The following is a 14,501-nucleotide window of genomic DNA, read 5'->3' as shown; positions in this document are numbered from 1 at the left end:
TTTATAGTCTCACTGCTAAGGCATGAACCAATGTACAGGGACAAAAACATGTGTGCACGAGAGCTCTTCTGTGTATCCCTTAGCAGTGCTCAAAACTTCTGCCCTGAAGAACAAGTTTTGATTCTTTTTTTTTAATCCTTACTTTGCTAAAACCTGCAATGGTACCGGTTTTCCTTGCAAATCCAGGACTCTGGTTACCTGCATGTCCCTTCTGCACAGCCCCATTTCTCTTCAGCCAGGCATGACCAGAGCTGTAACTGTGGGGGTGGATTGGCTGCAGCAGCTCCCACTGGCACTCACCCTCCTCCTGTCCCCACTGCAGGTGAGCGTTGCTCCTGTGGCCGTCATTGATGGATGGCATCTGTAGAAGTGAGAAGTTCCCACTGTTCATGGCCACTGGGAGAGGGTGGCAGTGACCTGGGACACTGAGGCTCTGCCTCTACTCCAGCTTTAAGAACAAGGGCTGGGCACTGTTTTTCTCACCCCCTCGGATGTGCTGAGCACTGCTGGCATGAGGTTTTTCCTCCAGTATGTGGGCTGTTTTTTTGCTTTTTTCTCTACTGGGTTTTTGATAGCATCTACCTGGACAGACTGCTGGATGGTGAACGCTGATGATTCCTTGGAGGTAAGATCTGGGTAAGGAGAGCCTCATCACCAAAATGAATGTGTCTTAGAGAGAGTTTGGTTCGTGGCATCATTGTTCCACTCTCACATACTTTTTCTCTGTTGTGCTGGATGAAAGTGGATGAAAATGAAATTAATGTCTCTGGCAAGAGCAGGGGAAAAGTAGTATTTTGTGTAATTCTCTCTGCCAGACTTTATTATCCAGACTCTGCTCTCACTTGGTAAGCTCAGGAAAGGTTTACAGGCTCTGGGTTTAAATGTATATGAACTTGAGTACAGTTATTCTGTGTCTCCAGCCTGCATGGATATTTTGAGATGTTTCTAGTTCTGTAGGTCAGACTTCTTGGTGGGAAGGTCCAGCATGTACACCTGTGCTCTTCAAGTCTTTTCACTGAGTTATCAGGCTAGCAGAAATTTATGGGGAGCATGGGGACTGGCATTAGATCCACCACTCAAAAATATCTGCTTGAACTTGTGCAGACAATAGCACTGTTGTGTTAAAGAAAGGTATTGGCAAAAGTAAATTGCAAACAAGGGAGCAGAATGTTGCTTACGTGCAAGTTGTGCCCCAGACACTCCAAACCCCAAACCATGGCTGTTTCTGCAGTGCTCAGTACCGCAAGTTTGTATTTTTCTTTCCACAGCAGCCAGCAGTTTCTGTACATTTAAGGGCTGCAGGTCCCCAGCGTGGGAATCTGCTGTCTGGCAAACTGGATACTTCTTGCAGTGAAGGTGAAACACCTTCCAAGACAGAGTTTGGCTGAATATATCAGCTACCCAGCACAGGAAACCGGAATAGCTCCTCTGCACTCAGTGATTGCAATGCAGCGTTTAGCTGCATCACATCAAGTGATGAATTTTCTGAGGAAAGAAAGATAAAACTGATTACAAGAAAAATAATTTTTTTCTCTATGCCGCGAGAAATCCAAACAATCTGACTGCCAGTCCCACCCTGGAAGGTGGTTGAGGATGCTGAGGTGGTCATAGATCCAATGTGGGGATGTTGCTGATGGTCAGTGTGTCTACTCAGTGAGCCTCTGCAGGGAAAACAGCGTGCACCTACTGATGCTGGCTGGGATATCACTCTTTGTCATCTTGGTTTGGGAGATATTATAGATTCATTTCAGGAAGACGTGAATTCTCTGTAGTCAGCTGAAGATATCTGTATACTCAGAAAAGCCAAGTGGATTCAAGATCGGAGGAAAAGCAGAAGAGGGAAACCCAGTTCCTGAGCTAAGTGAGTCCAGGAAAGAACCAGTCCATTACCCTGAGGCTGTGTAACCTTGTCTTCTTGGCACAAAGGCATCTGCACTGGGCTGTTGGGAAGTGCTCCATTAACACCCAGTTTGGTTATTAGTAGCCAGTACTCTCACATTCCTGCTCTGAGTGTGAATACTAAATAATAGAGCAAAATGCCCCCAGCCTTAATACCTGACCACTGATGTCCTTAATGTCCCTAATGACTCACTGCCCCTCTAAACAGGGGAATGCAGGTAAACTGTCCATGGCCAGAAAGGAGTGGAGTTCACAATGACTCCCACTTTCAGCTGGAAAAAGGGTAATTTGGGAAACTTTGACTTCAAGAAAAAAGGAATTCCATCCTCCAGCATAGAAAGTCACTTGGCTTTGACCCCGTCCCCCAGCAGCTGGGGAGGATGAAGCCCTCACTGTGGTCTCGCTGAAGAGGAGCAGCCCAGGAGGGAGAGGCCAGGGAGCACGGGGAGCAGCTACCTCCAGAGGGGCTGCAGGGGCCCTGGCCGGTGCCCAGCTCTCACAGCCCCTTGCCTCCCCTTCAGAAACAACCAGGCTATGGCAACGCAGAAAGTAGTTTCAGCTGGTGCACTCCGTATGAGCATCAAGACAAGCTTGGGTCAATTTTTGCAGTAGTTTGTGCTGGAAAAAATGCATAATTTGCTTCCCAACAAGCACTGTGTTGCGTACACAGTCCCTCCCTGTTGCGGGCAGATTAAAAATATTACCACTACTGTTAAACACTGCCTGTTTTATGCTGTGCTTGTAATCATTGTATGTTGGCACCTTTTTACAGTGTGGTAAAACTGTGACTAACATTGCTCACATGTTTGCCTTCTCCGCTCTCCCCAGAAGGGGAAGTGCATGCTTGTTCTGTCATTTTTTTGTATTAGAATTATTTCAATATTAATAATACATTATGCCTAGGATATAATTATATATATTACAGTCATTATGCACTTTATGTTTTACATGCATACTTGTGTTAGGGAAAGCAGGTCGTGGCGGTGCGTTTCATAATCGAAGTGGGAGATGAGGAGCTTGGCTGTGATGTTCAGCTTCTCAGGGAGTCCTTGGCTGGGCAAGCTGGAGCAGATTTGCTGGGGGGCGGAAAGAGGTGATGGGGAATTAGTGCTACCAACATGGTGCATGGGTCTGGCCATGGGATGGAGAAACCCGTGCCCCCACATGACACATCAGCCAGCCCTGACCTCTCTCCCATTTACAGCAGCGGGTTCCTGTGTGCCTGAGGGTCTGTGCTGCCTGCACAAGGGCAGATGCCCAAGGGTGGTTTAGAAGCAGATTAACAACCAGAAGGACAAACGGTGCACAAAGCAGAGGGGAGCAAGGGATGGCCAAGGAGGTTATGAGGCAGGTGACAGCTCAGCAGCGCAGTGGCTCAGGCCAGCCGCAGGTCCCCTTCTGATGCGTGTTCCCATCCCTCCTGCACCAGGCAATGTGACATTTTTCCCTGGCTGTGCACATGCTGCATAGAGATGGGCTGATCCCTGCTTCTGCCTGCATTCAGCACTAGCAGTAGGTGACAGCTGAAACACCCCAAGAAACATGAAACATTAATCAAGTTTTTTTCTAGTCTGGGAAGGGTTGTTTTGCACAAGCTGGACCATGATCACAACAGTTACGCCATAGGACCTCTGTTTTGCTTGGGGGCTGACAAAGCCTGGAATCCTGTTAGTCTATAAATAATTTGGACAAAGGTGCTGCTTGTGAGATTAAAAACCCAGTACTAATGTGAAAAAGTGAGGAAGTAACTGAGAGTATTCGCTGAATACAGAGTAGTATGAGTAAGCCTACAGTGGTTTGGGAGGAACATGAAATGACATAAATACAAGTGGAACAAAATGTAATTTAATATAAACATGCTAATTTCAAGCACAGCCTGAACGGTGGCGAGTTAAAACAGAGGAGCTGCAGTTGGATTCCGAGAACCATGGTAAAAACTTACATCTAATATAAACACAGCAAATTGTTTTACATGACTCTGTTCTCTTGAAAAGCATAGAATCAATGAAACCAGATTTTTTCCAGCATTGCTTCTCATTTTTTGGTGATATTTTTCATTAAACATACCCAGAAATTCTCAGAAATTGTAAGTAGTTTTCATCTTCACGAAACAAAGCGTGGCTCATTTTCATTCAAACATAAAGACTATCTTCTTTGTCAGTCTGAAGTAGTGAGTCATTTTTACTCACCTTTTATCCACAGTGCAGTATCACAAAGAAGGTGTGCAGTTTGGCTCGGACATTGTATTGTGGAGAAAATACTGTGGTTGGCTATGACTTGAGTACATCCTGGATGAGGCTTTATTAGGTGGCTGAGATATGTTATTATCTGCTTTGTGATTTACACAAAGTGCAAGTAAAATGAATTTATTGCATCATCCAAGCGAGCCCAGTCCCCTTCCCCCGTGTGAAACCCATTCCCTGGGAGAGTGTCTCCTTCCATTAAGTGCAGCAGGTGTCACTGGCAGCAGTGGGGCAGGCTGGAGTCCAAAGCTGCACTGACATTAACTCTGCTCCTTGTATGAGCAATTCCAGGAATGTTTTAGAGGTGCTTGTTGCCATATTTGCATTGGTAATGAAAATACCTCCCATATTAAAGTGATTTATGGAAGGCTGGGCTGGGAATGGTATCTACGGCTTCAGGACAGAGGAGACGATTAGCCATGATGCTACTGCAACGTCTGCCCGAGTCTGGATGTCTCAGTGATGAGTGTGGCTTGGGCACGCGTGGTCTCATAGTCAGCAGCACACCAGGAGCCCCAGGGCCAGGATCAGCGCTGGATGCCTCTTGTTTTCCAGCCAGTGTTTATGGCTGAGTCATTCGGGGGCAGCTCTTCACACACCTCTGGAGAGGGGCTCACATCCACACCTCTGCTCTGCAGTAAATCCCTCCTCTACCGTGCCACAGCCACCTCCCATGGTGGGCACCCAGCTCCTGGTGAGACGCCTGCCCCGCCAGCCCCACGCCAGCCCCACCAGGCTGCCCCTTCTTGGCAGGGGGGATGGTATAAGGGGAGCATGGACAGCAAAGTCTCAGGTCATCTGGTCCATAGCCCTGCCCCGTCAGCCTAGACAAGTATTTGGCAAGGAGTGATCAAACCTGCTCTTAGATCTCTCCCATCAGCTGCTGCCCATAGGTCCTCCCAGAAATTTCCTTCAGAATTTTTGTCCTTGTCAATAGGAAGGTTTTTTCCCTAATGGATAGTCTGAACTTCTTTTGCTCTAATTTAAACCCATTAGTAGGGACACAGAAAACTTTTTTCCTCTATCCTGCCACTTTTTCTTTTCTTCAAGCTAAAAACCTCTAGTTTACAATTGACATAATGGGACCAGGATTTGGGTCGAAGGGCCTAGCTGACCATCCGCTGTGCTGGTGAATATATTAACTTACGGTCTTCTTTCTCTTCTCAACCCACAGGTGAGTACAAAGTGCCGTGGCCTATGGTGGGAATGTGTCACAAACGTTTTTGATGGGATCCAAACTTGTGATGAGTACGACTCCATCTTTGCTGAACACCCTGGTATGTAAGAGTTAAAGATGTTTCTATAAGTGGTGGGGACACCTGAGTGTAGACAAGAAGATCTGTTCTACTCAGTGACAGATAATTTGGACATACATATTAGAGCCATGTTTCATTTCTCAGTGAGGTATTACTCCCAGGGGAAGCTGGAGAAAGTTCATCCCAGAAAAATATGTTCCCCTGGGATCCAGCCCCATCACCAACCCACATTTCCATTCCTTGTGCACTAGAAGGATCTGCTTTTGTCCTGCAGTGAAGCTGGTGCTGACCCGAGCCATGATGATCACAGCAGATATCCTGTCAGGATTTGGATTTCTCTTCCTTGTTCTGGGACTGGACTGTGTGAAATTCCTTCCCGATGAGCCGCTCATCAAGCTGCGCATCTGCCTGGTGTCTGGAGTTATGTTGCTCATTGCAGGTATTCCCCTGCTGTGCCCCCGTCCTGCAGAACTCCCTTTAGAAAACGGGAGAAGCTTCAAAGCCTTCTCTTCTTTTAGGGAGAGGAGTTGATGATTTTCCAGAGGGTAAACATGGGGGAAAGATCTTTATTTGCTTTATTTGTGCAATATAGCTTCCTCTGTTCCCTGCCTGCCCCTAGCAGCACATAGCTGAGTTTATCTGCTCTCATTTCGTGTATTGACCAGGCGACTTGGCTGAGTTGAATGACTCCCATTTACTGCTGGTTTACTGTGAAGTCAGTGTCGTTGCTAAGGCAAAGAGACAATTGCTGAAGGACTAGAAAGTCCTGGCATCCTGATTCAGTTCTTGCCTCTGTCACAGATTGTGTGACCTTGGGCAAGTCACTTTGCCTGAAATCTCTGCAGATGATCTCTAATAAAAGGGTAATAACACATTTGTCCCTCCTGGGTGATAAATACCCAAATGACTGAGATGCTTTGCTGTTACAGCCAGTGGGAGAATTTTAAATGCAAAAATATACAGCCAACTAGGTACCAAGTAATTTCATTTGACTTTACTCCAATTTTAAACATCAGCCTCTGCTTCAGCATAAGCAGATTTAACACATTACTCACCCCAGCCACATGTAAAACATTTTGAGAGGTTCTTTTAAACATTCTCCATCCACCTCCCAAAGTTTGTCTGAAAAGCAAAGTTCTGAAAGTCAAAACAGATTAGAAAATTAAATTCTTCAAGCAACTTTCCAGTAAGTTGCTAAACAAGCTGAGAAGGGAGGAGCTTTCTGCCTTTTACTTTATGGGCACTGATGGAGCCTGTGAGTGCCGAGCTGTGAGGTCCAGCCTCTGCCTGGTAGCATCCCAGCTTGTATCAGTAGGAGCCAGGGTGAATCCACATGATTCACTGTGACCGGGCTGAGACTGAACAGGGGCCAAAAGCTGCCGTTTGGGGAAGGTCTTCCCATGCTAAAGTCTGACCCAGCAGACAGTAGGCTATAGCTCCAGATTTTATGTTTGTGATCTCCTGGTGGTCCCTCTGGGAGCTGTGTGTGGCACCTCCCTCCTGTCCTGCAGGTCTCCCAGGCATTACCGGCTCGGTGTGGTATGCTGTTGATGTCTACGTGGAGCGCTCCTCTCTGGTCTTCCACAATGTGTTTCTGGGCATCCAGTACAAGTTTGGCTGGTCATGCTGGCTCGGCATGGCGGGGTCACTCGGCTGTTTCTTATCTGGGGCCCTGCTCACCTGCTGCATGTATGTCTTCAGAGGTGAGGAACCGAGGCAGGGTGAAACACAGTTCAGAGATAGAGCCATCACTTGGGGTGTGCTACAGGCACACAGGGTGGGGAAAGTCCTTCATGGACACCCTTCAGGATGGTTGTTCATCCCCAAAAGCAATACCTTCAGCTGTAAAATGGGAATAGTCTTATTTCAGCAGTTCTAGAAAGCACATCAAGGTCTTCAGGTGAGAGCTGAGGTGTAAGTATGACATAAAATGTGTAATTATGTCATATCTTGGAGTGCTGCTTTCTCTGCTTTTCAAGGCTTTGCAGCTGAAAGTCACCGAGCATTTGTTAGCAGATCCTATTTCTCTCCCTGTGCCTCACAGAGACCAGCTCTGGAAGACTCCACACTGCTTACTCCTTGAGGAAATGCTATTCCTCAGCTGGGACAATTGTAACAAATGTGCATTTGCCATCCTCACAAACAGCTACAGCCAAAATGTATGCAGTGGACACAAGAGTGTGAGGAGGAGATAAGCACTCCAGAAAGAACTCTGCTGTTATTTGTAGTGGATTGCACAGAGATCCAAGCTCCTGTGGTTGTGATACAGATGCAAAGCTAAATTTCAAGGATTTACTGTATGCTACAGTGTTTGCATTTTGAAAACTTCAAAAAAACCTTCCTTCAAGAAAGTAATCTCTTGGAAGATCTTGCTTTAGGGAATTCTGTTGTCTTGAGTGCTGAGGCCACTTTCATAAGCACAGACTGAAATAACCAACACAAACTCTTTCAGCATTTGGCTCAACACTATTGGTACAAGTGGGATAAATCAGCCGCTCCTGGATCAGACCCCAGCGTTCTGCATGAAGATCCCCAAACTGTAAGATGAATTTATTTCGTGTCTGACAATGTGTCAACAGAATGTACAAAGCAGAAAATACAGGCAAGGAACGGGACTGATCATCTGACCAACATCTAGACTCTGTGCACCCAGCATGGAGGTCTGTTCCTCTTAAGGGCAGCTGGAGAGTTCAGCAGAAGATAAAGAACTGTGTTAAATGCCTGGCCCTCTCTTTGGCCCATGAACATCTGCACTGAGGAAACACTGCAAACTCAGGTGCATTCTTCCCTGCAAAATACTGTCCATCCCCATACTTACAGATGCTCTGGACTCACTGAGATCTGCAAATTACCAGCTTCTTTCTGCTTAGCAAAATTTTTGCCTGCACAAAGAAAAAGTGAGTGAAGATTGAAGATCTGACCTTGTGCATGACAATATGTCTATACCAGCTAGAAACTAGGATAAACAGTAGTAAAATCTATTGTCCCTTTCTATCAAAAGATACTTAAAACCAGTTCAGGATTGCTGTCCCCTGCTGCAATCCAGGCTGCCATAGGCTGGATGAGGCTAGAGCATCAGCCATATCCTCATGAAGGTGGGTGAAAAAAACCAGTATGTTCCCTAAGGATGGATGCAAAAGTTCTTGCATGCCTTTAAGCTGAGGCAGTTTTCTTAGGGTTGGTAGGAACTGTCCAAATGCAGTCCTTTCTACCACGGGCACCACATCGTATGGTCATGACCACCAGGGGTTGAGAAATGGCTCTCAGCACACAGATATACCTGCTCAGGGGCAGTGGAGAAACGGCAGTGCAGTCTCTCAGGAGGCTGTGCCCAACCATAGGTACTGAGGCCCCACCAAGTTAGGCGTCCTCCACTGACTGCTTGGTGGGGAGACTGGATGGAGAAAACTCATTTCTCTCCCCAGGCAATATGAAGTGAAACTTTATATTATGAGAGCCAGAGGCACATGGGATGGCTATGGATGGAGCAGGTTGTGTCCCAGACAGCACCTCTGATAACCCCTATGATGGAAGATGAGGGGCCAAGACCTCTCACAGATTGTCCTCAAAGCAGCATCTTGTGCTGCAGCACAGAACTGACCAGCAATGTTAAAACATCATCCAATCCTGACAGGGCTCCTAATCAAATAACAATCAGGCCCTGGTACAGTCGGGACAACAGCAGGTCCATATGGCTTTGCTACAGGCTTAAGCACCTCTGCAAAGCTCAGACCGTAACGCAGCCATCTGAGCATGAGCCCTCGTGGCAGCGCTGCTGCCCAGGTGAGGGAGGCTTTGTGCCTGCAGAGTTCATGCTGCTTGGGTTGGCAGGTGTTTACGTTAGCCAACTGAAAGCAACTTATTGCCGACAGATGAGCTATATTGAACAGATGTAAACACAGTAGGAGAAGTGACGGAGGCTTTTTCACAAAGACCGGAGAGACAAGGAGTATGAGGGTTATGAGTGATGTGATGAATTCACGGATTATACCAAGCGTGCAGAGGCCTGGAGGTGATAGGAATTTCTGCCTGTTATTGCAGGAAGCGGCATCCAGAGCTGTTTGTTTTTAAAACTTTGTCACAGTCATGTCAGAAATACATATTTTCTGTGGGGCTTTTGGGGCAGAAGAGCTGATGCTGGTACACTGTGTCAGAGCAGGGAAGTTCTGGGGACTTTTTGGGCAGCTGTGCCCCTGCTCCTTCAGGGACACTTTGGGAAGGAGAGGGAGGGCAAACCCACTGCAGAGGCAGAGCTGTGCTCAGTGCCTGCTCCAATGTCCATGTCCCCGCTCCTCCCCAGTGAGGTGAATGCTCCTCAACCTCCCCAAGCGAAGAGAGATGCTGCAGTGCTGTGGGCTGCCCCAGTCTGACTGCCCCAGCCTGACTCGCCCAGTGCAGAGATGCTCCTCGGGAGGAGGTACTGAGCAAAGACATCATCACTTGGATCAAAATCCTGAATCTATATCCTTCCCAGACTGTGGAGCCTGCATGTTAGTCCTCCCCACTAACACTCAGGGACACCTGCCAGCCTCTTGTTGCTGTTTCCTACAGCTTTTTCTGAGGAATGAAGATTAACTCTTGCTGCAAAAATTTATTTCTTGTTTAGCAGAGGAGAAATAGCCTGGCATCATCTGCTAATGCTGGTGTAATTGCAGATCTTAGACCATTGATTTCTCCTGTTCTTTTTCTCCAGCATGGTGTAGTTGAGGAAACTTCTGGGCCTTTGTCCTAAAGGTCTTCAGGTTGTTTTGAGGTGACGGGAGTTGTTTTGTGACTTGCAACACATGGGTCACACCAAGCAGTGGCTCAGTGACACTTTGGGACTGAACGTCTAAGCCCCGATCAGGGGTGAACATAAAATGCTGGTGTCATCAGTCCCTCCAGCCCTGTGCTCCGCCTGGGGGTATACAAATACGGCACACACATACCCCAAATACTACCGTCACTCAGGGTCCACCATTCTCAAATACATTTACAAACAAAGAATGTTGCATAAACATTTGTGAGCCTTCCTCTTCTTCAGTATCTATGTAGAACAAGGGTTAATTCTTTAATCATACTCCTGTTCTATCCACACTCTACAATAGCTTTTGAGGATCTATCTCCTGCACAACAGGACTAGGAAAAGGTCACAACAACCCTTAGGTTTGCCAGGTTAATGTTTTGTAACAACCAGTCCAGCGCTGCATTGCTTCATTATTCAAATCCTGCTGACAGTCTATCTGATGTTTTGATCGGTTGTTAATATTTAATTGTTAATCCATTGTTTGATTTAATTCTGACTCTGATTTTATGACTGAAGTATTCAGTCCTCATTAGCTCATTACCATGCCATGATGCAGATCTATTTTAGTTTGGTTGTTTACACATTAGCAAGAAACCTCCGAGAAAGTATACAGGATTTATTTTTTCTTTCAAAATAACAAGCAGTCCCTAAGGCTAAAGACGTAGCAGGTGAGCTCAGATATGAAGGTATTTCCTTAATACCTACTTACATCCCATTCAGGCAGCTCACTAGGAATTACAATAGACTGGCTTTGCCTTCCTGATGGCCATCAATGCAAGATTTCTTCAGATTTTCACTGACTTCCAAGGAGTATTTTTATGTTTGGGCATCTCAGTCTTGTTGCTTGGTTTCCCAGGATACAGGCAGTCAGGGACTCAGCTGCGAGCTGGGACTCCCCCATACCCTGCCTGCTGCACCTGCCCTGTGGTGTCTGCTGGAACCTGGGGCTCCCTGTTGCCCTCTCCACCGACAGTGCACAGCTCGGTGCAGTCTGCCAGGGATCCGGCTGGCTGCAGGTTATGGAAAATAGCAAAGTCTTGTAGGTAAGCTCTTTGCTAAGTTGATTTCATGCCTGACAGATAGGTATCGATTTCCCATTTTGATGTAAGTGAGTGAGAGAGATAATAAAACAATGACATCTGCAGTGGCTGTCCTTTTCTGTATGCAATGGTTTGTCCTCTCACTACCTCAATCAGCTTTGTTCATAAGGGCTTTTAATAACTCCGGCTGTAATTAGGACTCACTGTGACCTTGTGAACTAGACTATCTCCTGCTGCTGCTGCATGAGTATTTCCCAAACTATGGATTTCCCACCTTTTCACAGACAATGTAATGTAATTTTGGTGTGAATTCAGTAGATCTGAACAATTATGTTCAGTAGATAAGAATGTTACTTCAGATTTCTGTTCTCCTTGCCTATTGTAATGTTAGTGAGATATAATAAATGCAGTTGCTTTTGAGCGTTGTGTTTCTCTAACCAAGTTTTTGTTTAAAAAAACTTGTTAGCCCAAGTTTTACCTTGAAAAGTGCTTTGCCAGGTGACCTGCTTTGACTCCTGTGAAGGAAATCACTGCTCTCCTGCAAGGACACACGGAAGGCAGCAGTATCAAGGGGCCGAGCCCTTGGGAAAGTGGGCTGTTGATTGCGGAGGCTGCCCAGACCTTTGCGGGTAGGTAGACATCAGACCCCAGTGCAAACCTACAGCAACGGCTATTCAGCCGCTGTAGACTTTATCCCTTGCTTAGACACATCTACTTACAGTCATTTTATAAACTTTCCAAGAGACAAAAGTAAAATTCTACCAAGAAAGTGAGGTTTTCTCTCTCAGCTTGGGGCTGGACTCTCACAGTTTGCTCTTCTGCATCCGTTAAATATTGTGAGCAAGCGATTACTGACCAAAGTAGTCTGGCCAAGTACTGCTACAGAGAGTGGAAAACGATTTTCACCCACTATCCTTTGTGTCCCTGCTGTAAGATTTTGCAACCCTTTGAGAAAGGCCAGAGCCAGAACTGTGCCACCGAGTGACCGGAGAGAGCGCGCACCTCACCCCAGCCCTATCCTCTTCCTCCCTGCACAAAAGCCTCTAGCCCATAATCCAGAGTCTTCAGATGACAACAAAAAACAGATTAATGATAATTCCCCCATCTTTCCTGTGCAACCCTCCCAGCAGTCCTGACCGATCCCATGTTATGACTCAGCTCTCTTTGGTTTTGCCCTATTTCACCTGAGAGCCAGTTTATGGGTTTATTATTCAGCTTTTGATGCGCGGAGGTGGAAGTTCAGCCATGCACCTCACTGCATTCCCTTCATCTTTTGCTTCCAGATAAACACCAAGCAATTAGCTCCTCTGCACTGCTCCTGTTTCCCCTCGTCAAGGCTTACTGACAACAAGTTCCCGCACAAATGCATCTGTCTTCTGATGTTTTCTGGGTTTTTCTAGAGCAGTTTGCAATTTCTTCTCAAAGTCAGCAGGAAGTATAAGTCAGAGGATGAGTGATAGCCAGACAGTCACAGCAGAATAAGTGCTTTTCCAAAGTGGACCCTATTCCTAAGATGATGGGTTATAAAGAAATAGCTCATCTTTCCTTATAACTCTGAAAACGTCAGCCAAACTGAATTAACTGCCCTCATTAAGGGCTGAGTGTTTACAAAAGCATTAGATACCAGCCAAATTCTCCGCTTCTGTAAGAACAGGAACACAGATCTGGAGAAACCTTGTCCATTCTGCTGGAACACCTGGGACTAAGTGGGCCTGCTGGGAGAAGCAGCTTGCTCAGACAACAGTAGGTCGGTGGGGCCATCCCAAATACATTTGTAGAAGGAAGGAATCTATCCTTTTTTCCATTTCAGTGATTAGGAAGCCAAGGACCAAGGCAGTGCCTCTCTCAGGGTACCCTCCTTCCCAACGTAAGCCAGCAGCGAGGTCAGTTTATGCCCCTCTCCTAAGCAATCCTGCCCAACCTCTTTTTTTGGAGATGGCTCCTGGTCTTCAGCAGTTTTTGGAAGTGCCCATGGCTCCTGTCACATTGCAGAAATACCACAGCACACGGCTTCTCCCACACTGGTGACTCCAGCTGGAGCCTGATTTTGTGACAGCCACTAGCTTGCTTTACCGTAAGCCACGATGCAATTTTGATGTAACAGTTTTCTTCCTTTTGTAAATAACTCCAGCACCCCAAACATGAAGCTGAACGCGTTTGAGCACACACTATTAAGCATGGAAACACAAACCTGTTCCCAGGAATGCTCCTGCAGGAGCAGCAGCCTCCTGGGCGCGTTGCTGGAAGCTTCGCTTGCCCTCTGTTGGGTGGCTGGGGAAGGATCCACCGCCTCGGCAACAGCAACGAGTGCCGCTTGCTGGACCTTGTGAAACGGGGATGCAGAGTGATGGCGGTGATGAAACCAAAACCCTCCTTGCTTGTTAGCCTGTCCAGCCATCTGATTAGAAGGTGACATTCAATGAAATTAAAGGCAGCAATTTATCCGGAGCCAAGCGATTAATAAGCGGGAGACTGTAATGTGTTATGCAGCGTATAATGCAGACAACCTGTGGAGTTCAGTTCCGCGAAGGGGTCGCTGGAGCCAATGCAGTGTGTAGGTGGGAAGGAAGTGATGGCTGATTTAATGCCCACTGGCAGGCTATGCAAGCTGAAGTGACAAACATAATCAAATCCCCTGCTTCAGGGCATAAATTGAAGGGGTTGAGTAGTGAAAGCCGTTATGTGTATAAAAGGTCTCATCCTGAGAGGTGCTGATTACCTGCAATTCTTACTAAGTCAGCCAGTGAAAGGACACTCAAGAACTGGCCGACTTCTCCACTGGCTGAGTCTGTATTTGCTAATTTTCCTTATTAACAAACCCTGTAATATTTTAGCCTGCTGGCACAAACATTCATTTTGCTACAGTAACATTTATTTCCTTTCACACAAGAGTCAAACATTAAAGCTGCTTCTAAAATAAGATTTTATGGAGATAATTTGCAGTGGTGCTGGCAGAGAATTTGTCTCTCAAAATATGCTATAATTCTTTATCTAGCAAAGGTACTTATATAGCCTCATTATGAGAATATGTGGGCACTTCATAACCTTTAGTGGATTTATCTTCCCAGTTTCCTTCCTCAGCAGAGGAACTGGTACAAACCTCACTCCACAGCTGGGGAGCTGCTCCACGAGGCAGTCTGTGGGCTTCCACTAATCTTTTGGGGTATCTAAGATAGACCCAGCTGCCCACTTTGGCTGTGAGCTCGTGGCTCCACAGGCATGCGGTGCATGGTACTAGGTGTGACATTTACCTTCTGCACCAAGAGGGATCTGACCA

At 46.5% G+C, this 14,501-nt stretch overlaps 1 protein-coding gene across 1 annotated transcript; it reads left to right on the top strand.

Annotated features, from left to right (window-relative positions):
- The first annotated feature begins 511 nt into the window (after positions 1-511).
- CLDN16 (claudin 16) lies at positions 512-12,677 on the top strand. The gene is made up of 5 exons (XM_027787316.2): positions 512-625; positions 5,317-5,419; positions 5,673-5,837; positions 6,910-7,101; positions 7,443-12,677. The coding sequence occupies exons 1-5, from the start codon at positions 512-514 to the stop codon at positions 7,580-7,582; spliced, it is 714 nt and encodes a 237-aa protein (XP_027643117.2). The 3' UTR covers positions 7,583-12,677.
- The last annotated feature ends 1,824 nt before the right edge of the window (positions 12,678-14,501 follow it).

This window comes from Falco peregrinus, chromosome 12 (assembly GCF_023634155.1).
Source record: "Falco peregrinus isolate bFalPer1 chromosome 12, bFalPer1.pri, whole genome shotgun sequence".
Lineage (NCBI taxonomy): Eukaryota > Metazoa > Chordata > Aves > Falconiformes > Falconidae > Falco > Falco peregrinus.
This window is presented reverse-complemented; position numbering and strand designations above follow the sequence as displayed.

Coding starts and splice junctions, on each gene's coding strand:
- CLDN16 (XM_027787316.2), top strand. CDS start 512: ATGAGGTTTTTCCTCCAGTATGTGGGCTGTTTTTTTGCTTTTTTCTCT. Junction 5,838..6,909: donor AGTTATGTTGCTCATTGCAG/GTATTCCCCTGC, acceptor CCTGTCCTGCAG/GTCTCCCAGGCATTACCGGC. Junction 7,102..7,442: donor CTGCATGTATGTCTTCAGAG/GTGAGGAACCGA, acceptor TGTGCCTCACAG/AGACCAGCTCTGGAAGACTC.